Source organism: Chroicocephalus ridibundus, chromosome 1 (genome assembly GCF_963924245.1).
Source record: "Chroicocephalus ridibundus chromosome 1, bChrRid1.1, whole genome shotgun sequence".
Lineage (NCBI taxonomy): Eukaryota > Metazoa > Chordata > Aves > Charadriiformes > Laridae > Chroicocephalus > Chroicocephalus ridibundus.
In genome coordinates, this window is record NC_086284.1 from 35007968 (window position 1) to 35035039 (window position 27072).

Here is a 27072-nt window from a genome sequence, read left to right on the forward strand (position 1 = left end):
AGAACAAGCTCGTGGGATTAACTCCCGCTGTTTTATATCGGGTTCTGTTCTCAGGATAGAGACTGCATGATAATAAATACATCAGCGCTGCTCAGGCAAACATAAATATTAGAACATTCATAAAGCATACTAAAATAAATAGCCAGGCCCCAAGGACACCAAGGCCAATTATGCAAATTCTTAAAGAATTTAACTCTAGCTCATGTTGATCTAATTAAATCCATGTCCTTTTTGCTGTTTTACCAATGCACTTTCCCTGATTCTCCACAATATTTATTATAACCAGTATGACAGACTTTGACTACATATACCTTAAAGCATGAATTGTTGCTTCTTTGTGTTTTAACAGCTATAAACAGAGTCTCATTAATGACTATGGCTCCTGTAAAACTGCTGGGAAGCTTGTACTTTAAATTTATCTGTCAACAAATCCAGTTATGTTTTCAAGACATAAAATGTTTCCGTGGCTTGAAAATGGCAGATTCCATAATCAAGTTACCTTCAGCGCTCAGCTAGTATTTAAATTAAGAATTACTGTTTTATTCCTCCTAATGATAATTTTTCAGTTAGAATTTCACTTTTGAAGTATAATTAATACATGTTAATCACTCTAAAGTGGATGAAATCAAGTGTGCATTCAGCAGCTTTACACAGTTCTGTGTTGTAATGTAAGAACTCTGTGCCTTTAACAAAAAAATTGCTGATTTTACTGCAGCGTTTATCAAAGTGCTTACACTGAATTTCAAATATTCCAACACATGTATAATCAACACCTGAATTTTTTTTATTGCAACATCAAAAAATGAAGCAAGTGTGATCTACAGACAATTCGAGTGTCTCATATTTGCGTCTGCAGTCAAACATGTACATTCACAATTGTCAAAATTTTAATACTAGGTTCACGCCGTATTGCCTGCAGCAGCTCAGATAATTTATTCCTTTTACCTGAAGTAAAATCAGAAATGGTCCCAATGGTGCCTCTCCCTTCACTAGAAGGCATTTGTATTACTCACTGGCAGGCTGGGGGAAAAGAGATGACTAACATCCTGTCCTAAAACATGCTAAATACTGAAGGCTGCTATTTGCTATAAACTTAAGACTGTAAGAGATGGAATTTGGATACAACAGGAGTTCAATTGACTTGAAATAGGTTCATGAACTTCAAGCAGTAGGTTGTGCATTAACGCTCCCTCATGTACACATTCTTGAAGAGAAAGATGCATATGTAGTTTGTTTACAGAGCTGATATACCACCCCCCCTCCCCAAAGCAATACTCTGCTTTCAAAGCTACATTCTCAAAGCTTAGGCAACATTATTATCAATTGCTGCCTGTGCAACTTTCATTTAATGCACTTCCGCAAGGACAGTACATTTGCTCTTCCATGAGAATGCATTTCTTTACCTTATCATTCTCAACAGACTACACAGCCTCATGGCAGCAGCTTCTGGGTATTTTTCTTTGGGAAAGGGGGGACAAGTGACACTTTAACTGGCAGAAATACTTGGTTTTCACAGCTTCTGTAACTACAACAGCACTTACAGGTAGGTGCAAGCAAAGCCATAAGCAAACAGGAGCTACATACAGATAGCTGGGGTTAAAATCACTTGCTCAGCATCATATAGGAACAAGAATAGCCAATTCTTATTTCTGTTCTCCTTTAGCTGAGTGTGTAGTTTGCTACACCCCTTTCGCACTTAGCAGAAACCAGCCTTCAGGCACTAAACAACATTGGTTGAATCCCTGAGTGCTGTTTATCACATGAACTAATCATATAGGATTTTTATATGGAAAAAGTAATCTAAAATTATCAAACTGCATGTGCAAAGGGAGCTCAAATTTAGTTTAGATAAACTTGTTTCTGGCATGCTTCAATTCCTGAATATTTTGACTGTAGCTGTTCAGGATATTATGAACACTAAAAGTTTACACAGTCTCAAAAACCACCAGGGATACTTCATAGAAGGAAAATCCACAAAGGCCTGTTAAATAAAACACCATCACACCTGGGTCTGGATCTCCCTGAGCTGCAAATCATTAAAGGCTGGAAAAAGTATTTTGGGAAGGTACCACTATGCTTCTGTGTTGTTCTTAGACTCTTCTTAAGGCATCTACAATAGGCCACCACTGAGGACAGGATACCAGCTAGACGACCTTTGGTCTGACCCAGTACCACTTATCTCCCTCCAAATGACATCCAGCAGAGTGGCAACACCGATAACATCTTGCCTTCTGGGAGGCGGCTCACAACTGGCCCGACAATAAATGTGATTAAAAGTATCGTATATAATCCTAACGATTTGGGACGTAAGAAATTCTGAAGATTGACAGTACCCCCCCAATGTAAAAATGTGGGGGAGCTTTTTAAGGATATAAGTCGAAGGATTTCTAAATGTTGTCTCATTCATTTCCTTTATTAACTTTCTAAATTAGGTATTTTTATTACAGTAATACCTAAAAGCAGTCATTACAGTCTTGTTCTGCTAGAATGCCACATAAATACATAAAAGACATTGTATTTGCCTCAAAAGTACTTATTGTAGGCCAAGATAAAGTAGATCAACAGCAAAATGGAGCTCTCAATAACCTGAATTACTTGAGAGGTAGTTTGGAAAATGCCACCTGAGTTCCACGATGGTTTTGACAAAAAAGTGAATAAACAAATAAGCACAACCGATGTCTGAGAGTCCTCCTTTAAATGCCTCTGTGTAACCAAATACAGTCACTCAGAAAATGAATCCATAACCAGCTGGATTCCATCAAATGGGTTTAGCACTCATCTCGTCAGTGTATTTAAGCAGCCCACAGAACACACTAACTCATTCTTCTGACCAAAGCAAAAATCCAAACAACTAAACACGTGGCCACCTTACACAATATTTGCAGAACAAGGAGGAGACGCCAAGAGTGAAGAGCAGATAATTCAATCATTCAAACACAAACCAAAACAGAAAAAAAAAACCCAAAGCCAAGCAAAACCAAGGGTGCATCCCTACAAATGAAGAACATCAGAGAAATGCAATGTAAGTATCAAAACTCTGATTCATTTTAGCAGTTAAACTCTCAAGATCTGCTTTACGTACAACACCCCACAGCAGAGAGTCTCAGTTTTCAAGTGGTATAAAACACTAATCTCTAGAAAGTAGCCCTTCATAACCTTAAAGCTGCACCACAATTAACATATAATCAGAGTGAACAGGTTTTAACAAGTAACTGAGAGAAAAACTGTAAGCTATAAAACACACCGTGAATTCAGTACATGTCTACAGACTGTACATTTCTAACACTAGTCTTTTGACACGCTTAAGCCAGTGTAATTAAAAGCATCTCAGTATTGCAAAGAATTCCCTCCTACAAGTAACAAAACCCAAGCCCTACTCCTGGCTAGACACAAAGTATACATTTTGACAACATTTGATGCTGAAATGCAATTCAAATAAAAGTCAAATGTTAGCAAAACCGGACATCTCCACATTGAAGTGTCCAAAAAATTACTTTCAAGAAGACATTTTGAAAACCCACTAGCATTAGTCTTATGTTTAGGAATTGTTTTTTTAAGAAAGACAGGAGCATGAGACTCTTTCCATTCCATCTACTATCTCTGCCATTATCACTTAAGAGTGCCAGCCCAGTCCCAGTACTATTTAATCTGTGTGCATCAGACGTAATCCCTCTACTAACAAGGCTGAGATTTGTCTATATATTTTGTATTAGCTGTGTCTAGTTTCCCAGGTTCACAGGCTCTTGCTAACATTGGCACTTATTTGCACTAGTACGTTAATGATATTTTTGAAACATCTCTTTAATAAAAGCAGAAAAGGGGATTTTTATTAAACACTGCTTGACACTGTAGGATTCTCATGCTGTCGTGTACCCATCTGGGAATTTCGGCAACGTAAGCCCAAAGGCTTTAACAGAAGAGAAGGGAGCTGAGTAGGAGCACAAGTCCTCAAGAGAGCTCTGCTCCAGCTGCTGGGGAATTGCACTTCCACACACCTATGTTAGAATACAACTTTCTAGAATCATCTCCTTCCATTGACTGCACAGACTAGCTCCAACCTGCACAGACTAGCTCCAACCTGAAATAAAATCTTTGGGATATCAGGTAGCCTTAGGAATCTATCTGATCTAAGCACATTGCCCATTTCATAAAAAAATACTAATCTAAGGGCAATACTTCTATTTAGTACTCTGAAGCGTGTAAAAAACCCCGACACTTCGACTGTAGCAACTGCAGTTTGAGAAGCCCCCTTCGAATTTCGAACTGTACTCAAGACATCATTAGACTGACTAACACGTAACTGGTAGTTAATATCAGTCAACTAACCATTTTTGACTCTTTCCAAAGAATTTATAAATCTTTCAGCAGAAAGATTTTTTTCATTAGAAAAACTGAAGAAAGTACAATACTAGAACACTAATTTTCTGAGTGCGCAGTCTATGCAATTAAAATCAAAGAACAAAAGATGTGGAAATTTGCGACAAGCTTTCCAATCAAGAGGAAAGAATTCAAACTGAAAGATACAGACAATCAATCTAAAAAAAAGAAAAAAGAGCTGAGAAATAAAGAAAAATAATATCTAAAATAATATTCAAAAGAACATTACATTTCTAAAGCTCTCCCTCATCATTTTCCCCCTTCATTTAAATAAAAAATATTAATAATTTAAGCTTTTGATTACAGTAGACAATCAGTTTATGAAGTCATTTTTCATTTTTGTGATATTCTACCCTAGAAATATTAAAAAAAAAACCAACTTTTTTTTTTTTTTTTTTTTAAATCTATTGATTTATTGAAAAGTAAGACTGAAAAGGTGCGGTCATAAGCAATTTCTTAAGTGTTTCAAATAAAGTGTCCACACTCACCAGCGCTGCTGCTTTCAGATTTTTCTTCTGGTTGGCTTTCTGGAAAAAAAGACAAATGAACAAAAAGGAAACGTAATGTTTCTGTGTTGATTATTTGAAATACATCTAAAAAGTGGGTTGCAAAGCAAAGAATGATAAATTATGATAAAATCACAATCGCTCGATCAATGTTTATAAATTTACTTTCTGAAGAATAGTTTGCCACAGTGAGCAACAAAAGAAAAAAATATCTCCTTTAGTGCCCAAGCTCACAACTTATATGAGAGAACTCCATTAAATCTCTGATCGAGCTCTGCAGGAACGAAGTTACACATTTATACAAAATCAGTAGTAGCATTATACTTCAGCAATTAATGGTATCCATGTATTTCACTGGTCACTCTAGACAAATGAATATTATTTTTGTATATTTGAAAAAAAAAAAAAAATCAAGGTCCTGCGGAAGAATACTCTTAATTGGCATTAGGTAAATTTTTGAACTTGATCAACCTCTTCTGTACCCTTTCTGCAGATCCCGCAAGGATTTATTTCTTCAGTCTTTTCCCTTTCTGACCATTGGCCCTCAAATGGTACGATAGCCCAACTTGTCAGGTACAGAAATTACGCGTAATCAGAAACGTCCCCTGTTCCACAGAGCAGAGAATCAAAGCATGTATGAAGAAAAAACCTTGACATAAGTGTTGAAAAGCGACTTGCCAAAAAATTATCACTCGGGTGAATGGCAGAGTCAGATTCAGAAACAGCTTTCTGCATGAAATTACAACCCAGCATTTGAAGAGATGGCAGCCGGCGGATGTATTTTGGTAAACTCAGTTCTAACACTTACCAAATCCTACGAAATTAAACCTCTACATAAATGACAACCTGAAATTTGACTGCTCCTCCTATATTTCTCCTTTTTACGCATCTTCTAAGGTAGAAAATAACATGAACACTTTCACTTATCTGAAATACAGTTAAAATCATAAAATAGAGTTGTCCTTAGCTTTCAACTCAGAGATGTCACAGCTATCATTACAGACTATTTACTTACCGGCGCGAGTGAATTACTGCTCTAACTCGGAAAGTAATTTTTGAGTTCAGTCAGTTTGATCATTTCTGCCTTTTACAGGCTGCATACTAAGAGACCTGAAAACATGAAATATTTTACAAAACCTTTTTCTTGCCACTGATTCTTGCTGGCTTTCATGGCTGATGGCCCTGTTTACTCACTGAGATGGCTGGCAGCCTGAAGACTAATGCAAATGGAAAAAGCGGTATCTTGCAGATCCTTCTTTCTTTACCGGTGGCTGTCATTAGTCTCAGCAGCTGAAGGCATGTACTTTCTCAGTGAGAAAACCTCATTATATGGTCTCTTCCCACCCATGAGCATTCATAAAGCAAGTTAAGAACTCTGCCAACTTTCAGATATATGTGGAGGATAGCCTGTTTGCAGAAAAGCATGTATTTTCTCATTGACTTTTTTTGTGTGTATTTAGCACATTTACAGCATAATGTTATTACCCCACCAATACTCCAACTCAGTCATAACTTAATTAGGAAAACATTCAGAACGCACACAAGAAGCTAAGAGGACATAATGAAGAAATGTGCAAATATATGAAGATACCAATCCCTGCCTGGAGTGAGATGTAAGAACCAGCTGGATTTAAAGCTGTTTCTTTCTAACTCTGTTTCAATGAAAAGACTAGCTACCTAGCCAATACTACTGCATAAGACATCACACGTAAAAATTGTTAACGGCATCTCTGATTCAAATAACAATAAATGTGTGTCATGTCTACAGGGGGAGTGTGTATGTTGGCTTGTAGCAACAGAATCTGCCCTCAACAACACAGACAAAAAAAACCCAGACAAAATTCAAGCCTTGCAAAAAAAAGCGTGTGGGGTTTTTTTTCCCATCATTAGACAATTTCTTCTTGTTATTATTACGTCACAAGTATCTGCTTCAAAAATCTCAGTACTAATAACATAAGGGTGGTAAAGGAAGTTGTACTATGTCTACCCAATATATTTTATCAACGTAGACTACAGCTGCTCAGCTTCCTCCACAACATGCAAGTCACAGATAAATATCAACAGGTTGGGGTTGTTTGGTTGGTTGTTGGTCTTTTTGTTGGTGGGGGGTTTTTTTGGAGGGGTGGTTAGGGAAGGGGTTGGTTGTTTTTTTTTTTGGTTTTTTTTTTTTTTTTTTTTTTTTTTTTTTTTTTTTTTACACATACAGTGTACTGGGCAGTACATACACATTCAGTGAGACTGAAAAAACCAAAGTCACTGAAGTAGGCAGAAAGCCAGTTCTACTCCCATCACACTATCACACTGAGCCCATTCTAAGATCCCATGTATTTTGTGCATTATATCCTCAATTGTTTAAATTTGTACAGGAATTAACAGTCAATAGTTTTAATAACAAAAATGAAAAGAAAATTAGCTCACCCCGCTATCCAGCTGAACCCATTTTACATAATTCATTAATCCTCACAACACTCATATGAAGTAAGTAAATAAATATAATTTTCATTTTTTAGAGATGGAGAAGAGAGATGATATAAGCAGTCCCAGTTGCTTTCTAAATGAACCGTATGTCCCAATAATACATACAAAATCTCGACCCATCAAAATGCTGTGTGTAATTAGACTAGCTTGAGTCACATATTCTGCTTTTCTGATCATGGGTTGCATCTTCTTTATGATCCTCACAAATATTTGGAAATTTGCATAAATGCCAGAGATCTGAAAGGCTGCTGTTGCTTCTATTTCTTTTGATCCTGAGGCTGCTGATAGGTTTTCCTCTTCTGCTAACAGCAGTCCATAAAAGAATAAAGTACATAAAGGAACAAAGAAGCATTAAGTAAGGCCCCAAAGCATTTTGGAGACTGGAATGCGTGGTTAAGTGACAGCCCGAACAAATAGAGACAATTGGAAAGGACTGTTAGAGTAGACAGACATACATCAAAACTCTGCAGCAGCACAGCTAAGACGGCAGAAGGATGAGGGAGGGCGTTTATCTCCTAAATCAGAGTTTGGTGAAAAATTTGAGAAGCCAAACATTCATCTAATAAGATCAGAGGTACTATCACAAGGCATCAAGATTCTGAGTGCTATGTATTTTACTGGAAATAATTAAATGTAATCATAGGAGTAACTGCTTTAATGAAAGAAAGAAACACCTTTCCAGGATTTATATCAGTGTTCCTTCCCTTCACATTTCTTTAAATGGCTGGGTATTTCTGATATTTCAAAATACAAATATACCAAATATAGAATACAAACCTCTGACTATTAAATTTCACTGGAATACAAACACGTTAAGTTATATAGTAGGCGTGATTCATGTACAAACTCAGAGAAGGTGTCTTCATATATGAGAAGCTGTATAAAGGGAAAAAAAAAACAACGCAAACAAGGGGAGACTATTCAAGGGGTGTGGGAATAAAGGAGCTGTTCTAAGATATACAGGCAGAGTTATGTGTATTATTGAACAGGAATACAAAAAAAAAAAAATTGAATTTCATTGAGATTCTGAAGTAAGAGAAGACTCAGAAAACCAGAGAAGAACGCAGTGTTAAGAGGCAGCAATCCTCTGTGAAGCGCAAAACAGTGAAACAACTCATGCATGAATGCTGCTCAGAAACAAAGGTCTGGTATTCATGCTGTCAATGGAGTTCTCTAAACAATTTTTACTTTCAGTAAAATGGAACAAGCATGAAGGGATTTAAAGTCACCAAAATAGGCATTAAGGCAATCCCACCTATGAAGGGGGAGTTGTGAAGATATATTCAAAATTTCAATAAAATGAGTCATCTTACCCAACTTCACAGATATATCTTATACTTTATTTGTGCCTACAGTGTACAATGTTCCTCTCCACCCATCAGTCCTTTACAGTTAAGGATGCAATTGCCTGCCAAGGTCTGCATTTTCCCAAGTCACATTAGTAGCACGTTTTTCCAAGAACAAGGCTCAGTAAGAAACTTTTATCATTATCCATAACATAGCTGCATTTTTTATTTATATTTAGAGACAACAATCCTAAACTACTTGCTGGCAGAAAAATTAAGCAACAGGCAATTAAAGCAGTAAGGGAATTAATTTATAATCGCAATCAGAAAAGTTTGTTGTTAAATGTTTAACAAAAGCATGTTCCCATTCCTTCAACCAAGAAAAAAAACTGTCAAATTACAGCACTTCCTTATGCCAGGGTGTCTGCCACTAGGAAGCTGAGAAAAAAAAAAAACCCAACTATTTTAACCAAACACACCCTATATCAAACCCATTACTTGCCCTTAGATAGTTCTTAGCTATATACACATATGAAAAATTCATTTTGTTCAATACAAGACATTGAAATATATGCAAAATGCTCTCCTTTCCTCTCCCACCCAAAAAATTACAGCTATGATAGCTGATGACAAAGATAAGATAAAATGACTGGAAGCACAAATAGCATTGTTGCATAGCAACTGTTGATGTACATATGGTGATGTTTATGGAACAGAATGTAGTTCATATTTAATGCAGAAATAATACTAAAACCAGCCTAGACAGCAAGACCTAGACAGCAAGAGACAACTGTGCTTTGGATCCCTCTGCAGCCGTCACAGAAGCCACGCTTCCCGCCAGCTTTGCTAAACTGATGTTCAGAACACCACCGCAGGTCTTACTAATTCGCCCAGCAATGAAGACAACGCACAGAAAGTAGGGACATACCTTCCAACTGCTACTTCCAGAGTGTATTGTACTGCTCTGTATTACTAATTAGAGCTATTTCAAAATACAGAAATAGGAAAAGAAAAGAAACAGGACAAACCCCAGAGTTAGTCTAAACAGAAAGTGCACCACATGTGAAAGCCAGCGTAGACCAGATTTTTAACAGTATCTATCTAGCTGTATATTAGTTCAGATCTAGTACGCACACTGCAGAAGACCAAGAAACTGCAATTCATTACTCCAGACATAAAAAAGTGGCACCTCAGAGGAGCCTACTGCTGTCCATTAGCTAATATGGAACCACCAGAGATGCAAAGGTTTACAATGTAAGAACTAAAGGATTTCTTCCAACTACAGCAGGTCTTTGAAGCAAGTTCAGTTAAGACAAAAGAAAACACACAGAAAATCCAGTCAGAAGTCTAGAAATTACACGATGCAGAAAATATTAAATTACTTGTCAAATTTGATCTCTCTTAGTTGCTCTCAGTGACCTGAAGAGTCTATGTGAAGTGCCAAATTACCCAGAATATGTACAGTCCCTGCAGCATCTTCCAAGATCACAAAATATTTCAGAGTCATTCTCATTCATTTTCTGAAAGACCATCAAAAAGATGGTCGCTACAACATAAGGATCCCAGGATTAGAGGACCGCACACAGAATACATTTTAGGGCTTTAAATGTGCTCCAAAAACCAGAAAAAGAACCTTAAAGCCCCAAACAAAAACCCCCCACCCTTTAGAAAAGAAATCCAACAGGTTTATGTCATTTATGCTCCATTTTAGGCAAGTTCAGTCCTCAAAAAGGGTATTGAATGAGAGCAATAGTGCATGAAACACTTTTTTTTAATCCATATTTCATTTGCATAATTCTTCAAATGCATCCTCCCAGATGCAACATTAGCAATGCCATCTGCACTTCCATACCAGCTTAATCTTTGGCCCACGGTTCAAGCTGGCATATTGATTCTGTTACATGGTGCGCTTTGCAAAAGAAAAAGGAACAAGATCCCCAATGCTTTTCACAGAAATATGCCAATTATAATTTGAAGACAAATACTGGTCTGTGAACATAAGAATGAATGAATTTCAATTTCCTGTGACTGTCTCTTACTGCAGATTGACTGATGTGCAAAGACATGTAAGTTTTTATTAAGTATTTTTCCATGGTTGATATAATTATACTGGGTTTTTCCCATGTGGACTTTCTGGCATCAAACAGGGTAGCAGCCTTTCTTTCAGTTGGGATATCCATATAGTTTTGCTCTACTCTTCAGACACCTGTTTTCACACTAGCTGTAATTGACTATGAAATTTGCTGAAATCGGCTGTGGAGCTCAAAACATACCAGCGACCGACATTTAAACACAAGAGTGTGGCTACAGGAACATGGTGTCTGTAAGAAATCTGACTGGGATTTGGAATATTTGTGTCACATTCATCTTTACAACCAAAAAAGTCAGGCAAGAAAAGCACATTAAAGTTTATTGTTGATTGTACTGCCAACGCCAGCTTTAACACAACAGCAACACATTTTAGCCATTTTGCATTTAAGCAAGTTTTCATGAAAACTCACTGACTGCATGTTATGCTTGCTAATCTGAAGCAAAAACAATTTTGACAGGGTCTATGCTTATTCAGTGCTTCATTCCAAACATTTCTCATTTCACTCACTACCCTTTGCTCCTGATTAATGTAACAGCTTCTACTCAATAGATCCATGGTCCTTGAATAACATTTTCTAGTTGTTAAGAAATGAAAAATTTTTAATTGGTTAAATAAAAATTGGACAGCTAAGTACCTAAATGTTTCGAGACACTGGTATTACAGATGGTAAACCAGAAATAAATGGGCATCTTCTAGCTATCACATTCTAATGACTTTCATTCTGATGACAAATACTCCACATTCAAGTCAGTATCTGCACTCACTACAGCTTAAGCTACCACTTTTGAAGCAGTATTTTGTATCAAAAGGTGTCTTGGGAAGTAAAATGCCATGGGATTTGCAGCAACCATGCAAAAGTCACTGCACGTATACTCTAAACATATCTTCACACCTGAAATCTCTCTCTTTTGTCAAACATTCTGAGGGTGGGGCACAGAGAAATGAAAAAGGATGAAATGAAAAAGGTACTACTAAAATGCTTGCAACATTCTTGAAAACTTGCTCCCTCTTTCCACACTTGTAATCTATGAATTATAAAACCCAGCATTTTGAAAATATTGTAAGTCATACACACGAAAATACAATTTTTTTAAAGTGAAAACCCAATAACACGATTACATTAGTTTCAGAGAAAGGGATCACAAATGAAAAGTGCCTGGTTGTAGTGTAAGAGCTTGTGTTTCTGGACACAACTGAGATAGCCAAGCTACTTGTACCTTAGTATCTCAATGCTCAGCCATTAAATCCTTAAAATAGATTTTAAAAAGGACATAGTCAAACTTACTAAGTATTCTAACTGTCCTGTGAGTTGCCATTCTCCCTCCCTCATTTATTTGATAAAGCATGACACTGCCATCACAGCAGTTACTTGCCAGCGTATGAAGATCAAAACATCAAAAGCTGGTCACGCTGTAGTTTTTCTATGCCACAGAAGGCAGAGGTATCAAAAAATATTACTATTACTTGTCTCCTGGGGACACCAAAACCTAAGCGCTTGAAACTGAGATGCCTTCTGCAGACAATGAGATCTGCTCTGCACACGTCTTCCTTCCCTCTCTCTAACATCCAGAACGTGACTGGGTAATATCAGTAGAAAAGCTTACAGCGCATGGGAGTTACATGCAAGGCAGTCTGATGAACTTATTGTACAGTGTATCACTACTACGTCCCTTAAGTCTAACATGTAATTTAGGACATATGACCTTGAATATCCTATACAGCTACTGAGCTGAACTTAAGGCAGGCCAAACAGTTGAAATCCAGTGAGAAAAATTATAACCTTACTGGTACACTGTTTGGTGTTGTGGCCTTATTAAGCTTTAATACACTTAAAACACACACATATATATACACACACACACACACACACTTCAAAGATATACTTCAAGAAAATGTGGTGAACAGATGTGTTTATTGCTAAAGTGGATCTGTTCAAGTGGATAGAGGAAGAATCGCCATTCATATAAAACTATATTCACAGCAGAGACCAATTCAAGGAGAAAAAAATAAATAAATTAGTCTATCCCAAAAGTACATGGGAATACACAAACATTTTTTCCAGTGAAAATCCTAGAGGGGAATACACAATGCACTGTACTGCACTCCATGCTCTCTTCAGCAGACCCACAGCTGAAATGGACACGATAACCCTGTGATGAGAACTTAAATTAGTTCTTCAATCTTATGAAGAACAGAAGATGTTCAACTGAAGAAGTTCAATCGTATGCAGATAGACACAAAAAAAAGTACAACAGTGTTACGTAGGCAGTTAACAATAAAAGAGACCCAAAAGCTGACTTCTGAGTCTTCTGGCCTTTACAGCATTCAGTTTATTGAAATCGTGCATACTAGAATCGTAACAAATAACTTTAATTCCAACTTACCGACTGAACTTTCTGTGAACACTGTTAAGGTCTGTCCTCCCACACTTTGCAAAAGAAATGGATGTTCCCTTGGTGCACTGACTGAAGCAGGTTTTCCTCCAATATCATTGATGCTTGCAAGCTCTTCATTCAAAGTAAACGACACCTAACAGCCACAATTACCACAGTGTTACTAAACAGACTCAATTACACAGCTTTACGAGTTATGGGGAAACAAAAAAAAGAGAAAAACACAAGCAGTATAGCACATTTCCATTTCAAAAACATAGAGAGTGGGATAAGAGTCTCACTATATTGATCTCTTGTTGAAATAGACAATTCAATGCTTTCACGTACTTAATAAAAATTATTTATGTTTTTAAAAAAACTGTAAATTACTTCCTCCTGAAGTCAGAGAACAATTTTATTTTACTTATTAAAATGTAAGGCACGATAGGTTTTCAGACATTGTTCAGCATGAGTGCTTTAAAATGTTTAACACGGCCAGCTGAGTGGCAGGAAAAGCGCCAATGTACCACAGCAAGTGTTATTAGCCCAGGGATTCCTGAAACACATGCAGCCCAGGAGAGGTTCAAATACATCTCCTTTGCTATGTTTACATTGTATGCCCAAAACAGAAGCTGAGGAGGTTCCGGGGGGACTAGGTAACCAGAATCCCTAGCTGCAGGACACAACAAGAAACCTGAAGAGGGATATTTCAGAGCGGGATTGCGCACTTTTCCTGTACGTTCCGCTCAGCCCCATTCTGCCATGCAGCAACAGGGTCCTCGGGAAGCCACCCATCCTCTGGGGGTTCCTCACTGCTTGGCTCTACACCGACTGCAAAATGAGCTTCGTGGCTCTCATCAATATCAAAATTTTGGTGTGGCGCTCACAAAATTAGGGAGGTTGGCTCATATATTCCAACCTAGAAGAATCCAATCAAACATCCAAACCTCCAGTAGAACCCTCTCCACCAAAAGGAGTTTGGCCAAGTTATCAAATGGCAAATGCAGCCTGCTTCCCTGACATTTTTTTTTTGTCCGTAGTTTCTTCCAATTCAGTGACAGACCTACACGATATTTGAAGTAACTGTAATTAATACAACTTCCTTTATCTCCTGTAAAAGATATGGGAAATAACTATTATTCATCGAGGCTGCTAATTAAAGCAGCTAACTTTGCATGCACAAAAACCTTCCAATTGCTTTATATTTAGTGGAACCAAATTCCAAATAAAAGACTTCCTGAAATTGCAAGCCTCCATCTCCAACTTCTGTTGCTTTATCATCCTCCTCCTCAGTTCTCAGACAGCCTTTTGCACTAACACATTTCAAAACGTTTCGAGAGAAGGTCACTACTACAATTGCTTTTTACAGATGGCTAAACAAACTAAGGGAACAAAGAGACCTGATGAAAGTCCCAAAGTAAATCTATGGGCAGAGCTACGAACAGAATTCTCTCCTGATTCTGTGGTAGAATGCTTCGTTACAGGTGTAACAAAAAATGCGTGACATGAGAAACCAGCATGTTATAAACAATTCTTAGAATTCAAAATATAACACATTCACAGCCTTTGTATTTAGTAATTACTTACTTCTGTTCTTCCTTGATTTCTGCAAAAGAAAATATTCAATGTTTTAGTTTCCATAATCTAATTCCACAAGTATTGTTTCCCTTTTTTTATTTCTACTTTTTCCCTGCTTTTTTTTTTTTTTAAATCAAAAAGAAAATTCAAATTCTAGTTTTGTTACTCATCTTCACTCCTGAGCTGTTCAAATTTTTTTTGTTATGCTGATGCCCAAGAATAAATGGGAAAAGTCAGCAGGTGAGAACAGAAGTAGCAAAATAGCACATGTAAGTTAAAGAACATTCTCCAGTTAGATGTGCATATTTCCTGGGTTTAAGAAATCAAATATCATGTAAAGGGATACAGCCACTCCCCAGTATAATTTCATATAATTTATATTCATAATCACTATACAAGCAAGTAACATTCAGATATCAGAGAAATATGCACAGTGTTTGCAAGAAACAGGATTATGTATTATAAAAGGTGCAACATAATCTATTTTACTGCAGGTAACTTTCAAGAACTGTAACCAATAAAGGTACAGTAAGAGCTTACTTGGCAATCCTTAGTTTTCCCACTTCACCTCTTCCTGAAGCTTTATTCCACTGTTGCGACAAGTATTTGGGGACCTAAGAAAAGACGACAGATTTCAAAAAAAAAGCAGATTTAAAACTTCTATATAAATTGTGTATGTGTATATACTTTAAATACTTTTACCCTGACCACTTCAGAATACAGTATGACGTAAACATAGTAGACAATATAGAATCATAGAATGGTTTGGGTTGGAAGGGACCTCTAAAGGTCATCTAGTCTAACCCCCCTGCAATGAGCAAGGACATCTTCAACTAGATCAGGCTGCTCAGAGCCCCGTCCAACCTGACCTTGAATGTTTCCAGGGATGGGACATCTACCACTTCTCTGGACAACATGTTCCAGTGTCTCACCATCCTCAGTATAAAAAATTTCCTTCTTCTATCTAGTCTAAATCTACCCTCTTTCAGTGTAAAACCATCAGCCCTTGTCCTATCGCAACTGGCCCTGCTAAAAAGTCTCTCCCTATCTTTCTTATAAGCCTCTTTTAAGTACTGAAAAGTTGCAAAGCAACCCCAACTCTCTCAGCCTGTCCTCATAGAGGAGGTGCTCCACCCGCCTGAACATCTTCGTGGCCGTCCTAGAGACCCGCTCCAGCGGGTCCATGGCTTTCCTGTGCTAAGGACTCCAAAGGTGGACACAGTACTCCAGGTGGGGTCTCACCGGTGCAGAACAGAGGGGCAGAATCACCTCTCTCAATCTGCCGGCCACGCTTCTTTTGATGCGGCCCAGGATACAGTTGGCCTTCTGGGGTGTGAGTGCACGTTGCCAGTTCATGTCCAGCTTTTCATCCACCAGTACCCCCAAGTCCTCTGCAGGGCTTCTCCCAATCTATTTATGCCCTAGCCTGTAATTGATACCAGGGGTTGTCCCAACCCAGGTAGAGGACTTTGCACTTGACCTTGTTGAACCTCATGAGGTTCACACGGGCCCACTTCCCAAGCTGTTACATATACATTCCATTAGGGAGAGCAAAAAGAATAAAGTAGCACAAAAATAAGGCCAGTGTAGAGTCCCAGATTCCCCAAATGAGGGGAAAATCTTATAATACCTTCAATCTCAAATACTATTATCCAATCATGAAAGGCAAAAAGAGATAAGCATCATATTCTTAATGTAAGGAGTTTATACACTAAATATTCATTAGAAATTATCATCTCTTTGGGGAAAAAAAGATAAAAAAAAAAAAAATCAACCAACCAAGCACAATGATAAGAAGTTAGGCAATCACAACTCAGAGACCAAAAGGTGATGTGAAGGGACGGCTTAGAGTTTGGGAACCTCAGACACACTGAGCAGCAAATAGCATCCCTACTCCCACCAGATGTCCACTTCTCCAAAAGCAGAACTACCCTAGGCCGATCTGCCCCCATCACTCATTCCCACCCCTCCACTGCACTGGGAAAAGTTTTTGTGCAGCTGGTCAGCGTATAGAAAGAGCACACTGATCTGGCTGGGAGGTGTGGGGGACTTCCACGTTTTAGCTGTGCTGATTTTGTATTTAGTGGATGGAAAAACCAAAACAGCTCACTTTCCCAACCCATTTTCCCAAACGGCTGCTCAAAGCAGAGGTCAGTGCAGGGACAGGAACAAGCAGCCCTGCTTCACCTGATACATCCAAGGAATAAAACATCCTCCAGCGATGATGACTCACCTACATACAAATTACTTCAGTTACAAAGGTTTTGGTATCTGCAGCATCGGTGACCATGGCTCATCATGGATAGTAAAGGCGCCTACGTAACCAACCAACAAGCTGGAAGCTGGCTTTCCAAGCAGATCCGTTTTTCCTCTTTTTCCCAACAACGTAGCATTAGCTGAACTCACAGCCTGCCTCTCCACTCTCTGGCCAAAAAAGTACCAGCTAAATACTGCCAGGTAAACTAGACCCCAGCATCTGGCACTTCGACAGACAGCCTCAATGCCTTGTTGCTGCTGCTGTGCCGCATTCTCACACTCCTCAGACTCCCAGATGTGTCCCAGATGTGATGAAGCGTGCACACCTGTGTGCAGCAGCAACAGCACTTCCTTTTTCTGGAGATAGTAATGCCAGGAGAAGGTGTCCAGTGCTCAGCAGAGCTACTCCGGTTCTCTTTAAAGACCAGGAAAGCTCAAAGATGACAAACACCACTTATTCTGTGAAATCAAAAGGTTAAGTGTTTGTTTTGATATACGGTGCTATTGCTGATGAACACCTATAAATCTGAACACTTTATGAGTGCGCAGTTCCCCAGGACTTCAGAAGGTGAGCTGCACTGGTGGCTGCTGCTGCTCTGCTGCACAGAGGAGCTCCCAGCTCAGCTCATGTGTCTGTGCATCCAGCCCTGGTGAGGCACTTCAAGCTTCTCAGTTTAGCCCCAGAGGAACAAGGAACTTCTCTACCTTCTCTGCTCCACCACATGGCATCAATTCTAGCCATGTCTACCTTTCCTTGCAAGAAGCCAGCTCAATCAGCTATAAGCGCCGAGTGCAGCGTTTTGCAGATCACGTAGATCTGCAGATCACAGGTTTTTTCCCCACCATTCAGCAATTACAACTGTCTTTTCTATGATGGCTTTTTACAAAGACTGAACATGACACATTAGTACAACAAATGTGAGATTGGAGCAATTTCCCCCTACACACAAGCTATTATGCACAGAAGTACCATGGCACATCAAGAGATGGAATACAGACCTGAGGCAGTAAGGACAATCTCACATCTGACTATTTAAAACTAACTGTAACATGTTCAAGTGTTATGGAAATTACAGATTTTTTTTCAAAAGGAAACAGCTGAAAGCAGTCTAATAGAAGCTACTACTTCCTATAAACCCCTTTCTTTCTAGTAAGGAAGCAGCAGTCACTGGGAGAACATAATCTTGAAGACCTACAGTAGTCTAAGCATCTCGCAAAACAGTGACTTGATAAAGGAAAAATCATTTACTGTTCCAACGCCACATACTAAAGAAGCATTCAGGTATAGGAATTTTATATCTTTTTTCTTCATATGCTCATGACACATCAGGACAAGTCTATGTTGTTTTATTTTGCAGCAATATTCTTTACTGGTACAGCAAAGTTTATTCTGGCTCACACAATTCACAGCTACTGAAAACATCTGTGCCCACGTAGAAAAACGGTGTGAGAGACAGCCAGTGAGAAAAATAAACGTACTAAGCTATGCCTGTGGCATTTTCTGTTTCAAGCAGCAAAGAGGCACGTTGTAGTCTGATTTTTGTCTTGTACAGACTAAAACTAAGACAAGTTTCACTGCACAGCTGAAGAGGCGAAGAGCCTGTTCCAGGAACTTGCTGACAAACAGCAACCTGCTAGCTTCTGAAAGCTCAAAGGAATTAATGTTGACCTTGCATTTACCTGTTCTTCAAAAAAAAAAAAAAAAAAAAAAAAAAAAAAAAACAAAAAAAAAACCAGAAAACATTGTAGTGGTGCTTCGCACTTTCCTTTAGTCTCTACTTTACTTTAGTCTCTGCTTTCCATAAAGTACTGTGGAATAGCTAGAAAATCCAGATGTCCTCCAACTGCTCAACCAAACTAAATGTCAGTCCAGGTCAAAAATGCCACAAATGCACAACAGAAAGCCATGAACTGGCCGATACATATTTTTTCCAGTTTCCAAAGTGGTAGTTTTCTACAGCAGATCTTGTGCCAGATCAGACGTCATTTTCTTTCTAAAGTCAAGATAAATGCTATGACATGTGCCCCAGGTGACTCAATAGAAATATTATTATGTGCTCGCACCTAAGCGGTATCTAATTTATATTGCCAGCTAATAAGGTAGGTGCACATTCAGTATGAATGGACAAGGAGTGAAGGACTCTCATGCTGTTAAAATCACCAACTTGGTATATAATACAATCAGACAGGGAATTTATTCAGATTAAGAGGCTGCAGATCAATCATACTTCTTTCAGCTGCACAGTAAACAGTCTCAAAGAGTGCAATTAATCATCTTTCTGCTGGACTATCTGCGGTCAAGGGCTACGCTGACAAAGAAAAAGGGTTACGAAGGACTGTGATCAAAGGATTACTTCTAGCTATACACAGATACTTCAGTTAAAACCAGATGGTACTCACAAAACCACATGCTAAACTCTGTAGCTCCATGCTAATGACATAAACAACGACAGGAAAGATTAAATAAAGTCTTACACACTGTAGTCGTATTAATTTGCTAGTTCCTTTTAATTTTAGCATAATAGAAGTTTAATGTACAGAGAACAATCCATTTTCAAACTCTTAACACTAATTGAAAGAACATATAGAAAACAAGAGTGACCTGCTTTTACAGGGCAGAAAGAATTTTCAAAGATCTCACAGCAGGATTTTGAAAAATAGATACCCACAGGAAGACTGAGTTGTGGACAGAGTAGCAACCATACAGCAAGGCTACTGAACGTTTTCAAGACAAGTGACCTTTACTCTGGGATTTGTAGGTAAGAACACTCTTCTCGCCAAAAAAACCCCATACAGTTTAATCACGAGAAGAAATCTGACGTACTAAGTAGCATCACTTCAAGACCCCTTCACACTGCTGTTTTCCTCTTGCTACTCACATCACGCAAACACCCGGGCTCCAGTACACGAGGCACCCTACAGTTACTGCACAACATGAAGGCCCCCACTCCATGCATCTTTCAGCTTATTCACAGCTTCCTATCTGCCTTTAGAACAAAACACACAAGCAGCCCCCACCTGTAATAAATTACTTCCAATTCTCTGTATGAAATTAAGTTAGCTCTTTCTCTATATAGCAATCTGTACGCAGTATGTACCTCAGAAACTGAGTAAGGCTGATGTCAGGTTCCATGTTTTTGTTTTCTTTACAAAAAAGAAACTATATAAAGATATCATCTTTCTAAATATAGATCAATGCAGCAGATTAAATTAAAAAAACAAACCACCACACAGGGGACAAGAAATTAACAATTCTAATGGCTAACACCACATGTGCCTCACTTTATCACAAGTACATAATCAACAGTTCTTATAATATTTCCCTATCTTAGCTTTCACTGAAAACACATAAAGAATTATTTCAGTTGCTTTCTGGGTTTGTATTAAAGCAACTCACTCAATTTCTGATACCTCCTCTTACTGCTTATGCTTCTAAAATACTCATCACTACATTTTTATATTGCCTGTTAAGTAGTCTCTCTGGAACACTTCCTGTGCTAGCATAATACGTGCTAAAAAGAAATTAAATCAGCCAGGTTTTTTATTCCAGCAGAACTGATTGCTCTCTCCCTCAAAGGAAGGATAAATTCAGCCTTGTTATCCCAGCTAGCGAAGATAAGAAGTGCAGGTGCTACACTCTGGCATGCCTCTGAGTGTGTTGAAGGTCCCAGTAACAAGGATGGTTGTTTCCAAGTTCAGGTCTGAAGGAATTCAAAGGATAAAATCCTGCACATCCTTTGCTATGGCCTATCAATATTAGCAACTTTGTAATTTTTTTTTTTTATTATCATTATTATGCAAGAAGACAGAGAAATTACAAGTTCAGACCACATGCATGAAGGATTATATTAACACTTACTCGGAAGAGTAAAATTTAAGTGTTCCTTCTAGTTTGGTTTTCTCATTAAACCAGGCAGCACTCTGCTCACCAAGTGTCATCAACTGTAAGCACAGATGTGCCTGAAAATTTCTGACGTGCTTCAAGAAACACCAACGTTTTCAAGTGTTCAAGTGAACAAGCAAGTTCCGTGTCCTGTCTCCAAATGCAGCCAGCAGTGGATACTTCAGGAAGAACAGGAGAACATAAGAAGCAAAGGCATTTCCTCAGCATACTCTTTAATTTCTAGGATCTTTTACTCAGCAGTCATGTGGTATGGAAGCATATTCATTCTTAAACTCTCAATACGATTTTCTGGACTCAATTTGTCAAAGGGCTTTTTGAGCTTCTGCGAAGTTTTGACGTTCACAACTTCCTACTGCAACAAGTTCCAAAATTTAACTACATATTGTGCAAAATGGTACCTGCTTTGTTTGCTGTGAGCCCTGCCAGAGGAATTAATTTGACGCACTCCTAATTCTTGTGTTCGACCCAACTCCTCCCTGTTCACCTTTACTTATTCACTTCGTCCTTATCCACCTGTGAAATTTCTCATTACTTCAGACCTCTGTAAGATTTCCAAATCTATCCTCTTGCTAACCTGAAAGGTAACAATGTTATTTAGGAGTTGCCTCCACCGCCACCATTCCTTGTTCCCCAGATCATCCCTGGTGCTCTCCTCTGTACTGTTTCTAGGTCCGTTGTATACTTCCCACGATGGGGAGGATGAGACCAGAACTACACACCATATTCAGGATACAGGCAACGTGATGGCGCAATAATATTTTGTTTTTTGTTCTCTGTCTCTTTTGTAATCATGCCGAATGTTGAATCTGCTTATTTGACATGGCATTCTTATAGAGTTATCCACATCTGCTGAAAACCGAAACCTCCTCCTGAATGGCACCCGCCAGCGGAGACCCAATTGCTGTGTACGTATAATTAGAATAGTTATTCTCTATGCATGTCAGATTAGATTTTTCAGCTCTCAATTTCATCTGCCATTTTATCATCCTGTCACTCAGTATATCATGATATACTTCTGCAGCTTTCTGATGTCAGCCTTCATTTTTACTGTGCTGGATAAGCTATTACAACTAGAGCACTACGCAGTGTTCGTTATAGTTTCATGAAACCAGACACTCAGGTATCAGTACAGAAGAGGAAGTCAGATGCAGTGACCTACTTACCATCAGAAATACTGCACTGCAAAGTAAGTCTGAAATTCCCCACCATTTTCAAGGGCCACAATAAGATGTTTTGGTAGTTGAATTACAACGGTGTCACACTCCTTTACCACACAAGACCAGTATTTGGGTACTACCCTGTCCTTGCAGGTTCTTTCAAGTTAATGGTTTGAACCTTTTCTCTCCATCCCCAAAGGAGGAAGAGGAGGCTACTGTTTCTCCCCAGACAGAACAAATACACATCTAGAACAATGGGTGTACACCCACAGGGGACTAGAGCTTTGAGTCTCCCCTTTCCTGAGCCAAGGCTTCCTGTTACCAGCAGAAGCAGCCAAGCCATCTTGATAGAAAGATCCTCCACAGAACAGAGCTGGTATGTAGGCAAGATACAAACACCATGGCCTAGTTTGCAGCAGGAGATGCAAGCGTGGACCCACAGCAGGCAGATGCCTGGGTTTGATCTAAAGATCTTTGTATCTTTTCACAGCACCTTCACTATAGCTATACTTTTCTAGCACCAAGATGAGGTGTAGTGACAAGACGCAAGGTGTTTGTTTTTCTTGGGGTTTTTTGGTTTGGGGTTTTTATTGGTTTTTTGTTGGTTTTTTTTTTTTTTTTAAAGCAGGATGTGAATTTGGGAGAACTCAAACTTTCTCCGACTCTCAGACTTTGGGGGAAATAAAAGTTTGTTTGTTACCCTTAATAAAGCAGGGCCCAAGGACAGCTGCCGGGTAGCCCAGTTTTCCCTGCTGGCGTTCCCTTTACCGCAGCAGCCGCCACGCCCGCGCCTACGAGAAGGGGAAGGGGGGCACTGGGCAACCCCGGCCCCACACCGCAGACCGGCTCTCCCCCGCGTCTCAGGCGCGGCCCCGCTCCGCGCGGCCGCCCGGCCTCCTCCTCCATGGGAGCCGCCGGCCGCCGCCAGGCCGGGGACGGGAGGGGAGGCCCGGCCGCCACAGGCCGAGCCCAGGGGAGCGCCGGCGGCTTCTTACCTTCACCAGCCACATGCCCGTGTTCTGCTTGGCCCCGGTGAGGTCCAGCTCGCCCTTCTCGCTCATGGCGGTGCAGGTGGCCGGCACCCAGGCAGAGGACGGGACTGGCGCTTCCTGCTCCCGGCGGCGCTTGTACCCGCCCGGACCCGCACAGCAACGCACCGCCGGCAGACGGCGGCCCGCGGCGGACAAATCTCCTCCGCTCGCTGAGCATGGCGGGACGATGGGCCCCTGCTGGCGTGGGACCTGGGTTCGAGTCCCCGCTCCGGCGCGGACGCTGCCGGGAGGGGCCTCGACAAGGCGGCCACAAAAAGTTATTCTCTCCCCCTACAGGAAGGGTTATCCCGGCATGCTGGAGAACGGCAGCAGGATGCAAAATGATCTAGCGAAACTGGAGGAGCAGTCTGGAGAGAGGAGACAGCGCCATGACAGGGCTCTCCTGAGCGGGCAGGAAATGGCGGGCTGGGGAGCAGCGCTGGGGAAAGGGGTCAAAGCAGCACCGTGTGCCCAGATGTCACAGAAGGGAGAAAAAAAGAGCAGGTGAATCGTTTACCATGGATAAACAGGGAAGAATTAGGCTTAACTTTCTGCAAAGGGAGCTCACGGTGAAGCGTTGGAACAGGCTGTCCGAAGATGGGATGGCGTCTCGGGCACTGAAGATGTCTTAGGTCAGGAGAGAGCAGGTGCCTGCCAGTTCTGCTTCGAGATGCGGGGATTTGTCTTAGATAACCTCTCTAAGTCCCTATTTTATGGCTCTGTCCCTGTCGCCGGGGTAGTTTTCCTAACAGCTATACTGTTTCCCTTGTTACATTTTAAGCTCATTATTTCTCCTCTATCCATTGTGGACACAGAGAGCGTTTTATTCCCTTCCTCTCTGCAGTTTTACTTTATCCCTTCACTGAGATGTATCCCTTTGGTTTGTCTCCGCTTACACAAAACAACCTCACTTTGTTTAATTTTGTCTCATAGGTCATATTTTCTAGACCTCTGGTCGTGTCCGTTCCTCTCTGATTTCTCCCCAGTACGGGTTTACATCCTCCCTGAAGTCTGGTTGCACATCAGCGAAGGTCTTGCTCCGTCTGAGACTCCACCAGCAGCAAGCAGGGCATATTTCTGATAAAATACACAAAACGTTGCTCACCTGGCTCGCAGAAAACCATCTCGGTATTACATCTCAGATACAATAGCCTGCCTTTCTATTTATAGGCAAGCATCTAGGTAACCAAGGAGGGCAATGCTTTTATGCATCTCTGAAGCAAGAGCAGCTAACATTGAACTATTCTGATTAGGATTAATTGCATTTAAAGATGAAGTTTTTTTTCACATTGGAACTGTACTTGTCTGCAGAACTCAGATGAGAGGGTGGATGAAGGTTATAGTGTTAGTTGGCTTCCACTAAAAATTCAGATTTCATTAAGACAACATTTCACAGACACCCCAGAGGCATCTCCCCAAATGCTAACAAAAATGAGAGCAGATGCATCTTAACAGTGGTAAAAACAGCCACTGTTCCTGGGACTGTGTGACCGACCCCCAAATATTATTGGTCTAAGACCCTTAGGTTTTGTTCATCTGGAAAATAGGTGGATCTACACAGACAAATACCATCACTTTACAGTTTACTTTTGAGTCCTACTCCACTGAATCTCTGTGCTGTACATGGGACAGTTTGCTCCTGGAGTCTTTTTGAGAACAAGAGAAAACCAGAGGCATGGCTGGATATCCAAGAAGGTATGGATGCAGCCGTATCCCACCTTGCTCTCTGTACCCAGCACAGTCCTCCAGCATAACTCCAATACTGCACTCTCAACCACAGCCAAAAGCTCTCAGGTCATTTTTCAGGGTACGTGCTGTTCCCCACCCTCCTACAAAACAGCTTGGTGATGGGTCTGGCAGAAATGAGGGGCTCAGTGGTATGATTTTCCTAGAATCACAGAATGGTTTGGGTTGGAAGGGACCTTTATAGATCATCTAGTCCAACACCCCTGCCATGGGCAGGGACACCTCCCACTAGACCAGGTTGCTCAAAACCCCATCCAGCCTGGCCTTGAACACTTCCAGGGATGGGGCATCCACAGCTTCCCTGGGCAACCTGTTCCAGTGTCTCACCACCCTCATCATAAAAAAATTCCTCCTTATGTCCAATCTAATCCTACCCTCCTTCAGTTTACAACCGTTGCCCCTCATCCTGTCACTAAAGGCCCTGGGTGAAAAGTCTCTCCAGCTTTCTTGTAGGCCCCCTTTAGGTACTGGAAGGCTGCTATAAGGTCTCTTTGGAGCCTTCTCTTCTCCAGGCTGAACAACCCCAGCTATCTCAGCCTGTTTTCATAGGAGCAGGGTTCCATCCCTCTCACCATTTTCATGTCCCTCCTCTGGATCCACACCAACAGGTCCATGTCTATCTTGTACTGGGGACCCCAGAGCTGGATGAGGTACTCCAGGTGGGGTCTCAAATTTTCCCCTGGGATAAACATTGTCTTAACGAAAAAGTTGTCCCTCTGCCACCGCCCTAAGCTCAGTCTGCTTGCTCAGATCACACCCACCACCCCTTTTAAAAAAGGAAAAAGCCGTGGAATGGCTGTTTCTAATAGGAATGACATTTTTAGTGAGGTGACATCACAGTGGGTTCGGACAGACCTGCGCTCGGCTGGGTGGGTGATGGAAGGAGAGGAGCTCTGCTTGCAAGTGGCCTGGCTGCAGGCAACAGCAGCGTGGCTGACCACCTTGGGACTCCTTAGAGAAGGAATGCAGGAGGAGCCATCACTCCTGTTCCAGGTGTAAATGACAATAGCGAAAACCTCTGTAAAGCCTGGCAATTGGGGTGGCTCAGCTGGCAACCCGGAGGGGAAGGCGGCCAGGCAGAGATCTCTCCTGGCTCCCTCCAGGCAGCCTCTCCAGACCCGTTTCCATGGAAACTGAATTTAAAGGGACAACAAGCAGGAAAAGAGCACATTTTCATTAATTCCTCATTTAAAATCTCAACCTTCTATTTGCCAGGGACACATTTAGTGCCACGGAGGAGGATCTGGGGGCCAGCTGCAGAGCTGTGTGTTAGTCACCCATTTTCTTCTTGCTTGCACGGAAACAGATGTTGTGTCTGAGGGGATACGTGGCCAAATTCAGACTTGCACAACCTTCCTCTCTTTCCCCCCCCGCCCCCATCCAACTAGGTGAGATGAAGAGGCTGCAATGTCAGTGGCAGCCGCACACGGTTTCTCTTCATCGGTTTTAGGAACGGACTAATCACCGCAGCCTGATGGTGCTGGTTGAAAACCAGTGTAGCAGAAGATGCAAAAGGCCTGATGCTGTCCTGTTGAAGCTGACAGGAGTTTTGCCATTAGGAGCTCGCGTGCTTTCCTCAAAGCCCAGCAAGGATGAGGGGAGATGTGCAGAAGGGGTTGGTAGCGGTCCCACCCAAGATGGACACCATTGAACAAGTTTCAGTGAAAATACTTCTCAGTAATCAAATGGAGTTTTTAGGGGGAAAAGACCTACTGGCAAAGTGAATTGCACATGGGAGCGCTCAAACCACTCAGCTGTATCCTCTGTGGGGAAAACCTGCTTTATTGTTGGGTAGCCCTAAAGCATGACACCTGGGAAGGCTCATCAACTCCTGGCACAGTGCGCATATCATAGAATCATAGAATCATAGGGTTGGAAGGGACCTCTGGAGATCATCTAGTCCAACCGCCCTGCCAGAGCAGGGTCACCTAGAGCAGGTTGCACAGGAACACGTCCAGGCGGGTTTTGAACATCTCCAGAGTTGGATATCTCCCCAAGGGACAGCACTCTCCCCGAAGACAGCACTCACACATGTGCTGGTCACCTTTTCATGACTCACAGGTTCCACTGGAGGGAAGGAGACCTGGACACGCAGGCAGAGGACTGGCCAGCGAGTCTGGAGGCCACGTGCTTTCTTTTCCTGAGCCCCCCTAATAGCACTAAATGGAGGAACCCCCTCAAGACAGCTCTTCAAGATGTCAGGATTCCTTCGTCTCAGCTTCACTGGTTTTAGTTGCAAGATGATTCAACATAGTTCTTATTCCTTGCCTGGTAGGAAGAAGTCATGGG

At 40.9% G+C, this 27072-nt stretch overlaps 1 protein-coding gene across 2 annotated transcripts in view; it reads right to left on the reverse strand.

Annotated features, from left to right (window-relative positions):
- The window catches only part of GTF2F2 (general transcription factor IIF subunit 2), a 93652-nt gene extending 70473 nt beyond the window's left edge, over positions 1-23179 (reverse strand). The window contains exons 1-5 of one of the 2 annotated variants that reach the window (XM_063334722.1): positions 23002-23179; positions 15230-15303; positions 14699-14717; positions 13124-13268; positions 4866-4904 (exon numbers count right to left, since the gene is read on the reverse strand). In XM_063334722.1, the coding sequence (XP_063190792.1) occupies positions 4866-4904; positions 13124-13268; positions 14699-14717; positions 15230-15303; positions 23002-23067 (343 nt within the window). In that variant the 5' untranslated portion in view covers positions 23068-23179. The remainder of the gene's footprint in view (positions 1-4865; positions 4905-13123; positions 13269-14698; positions 14718-15229; positions 15304-23001) is intronic. The other variant, XM_063334731.1, reaches the window with a different exon arrangement.
- Positions 23180-27072: the final 3893 nt, after the last annotated feature.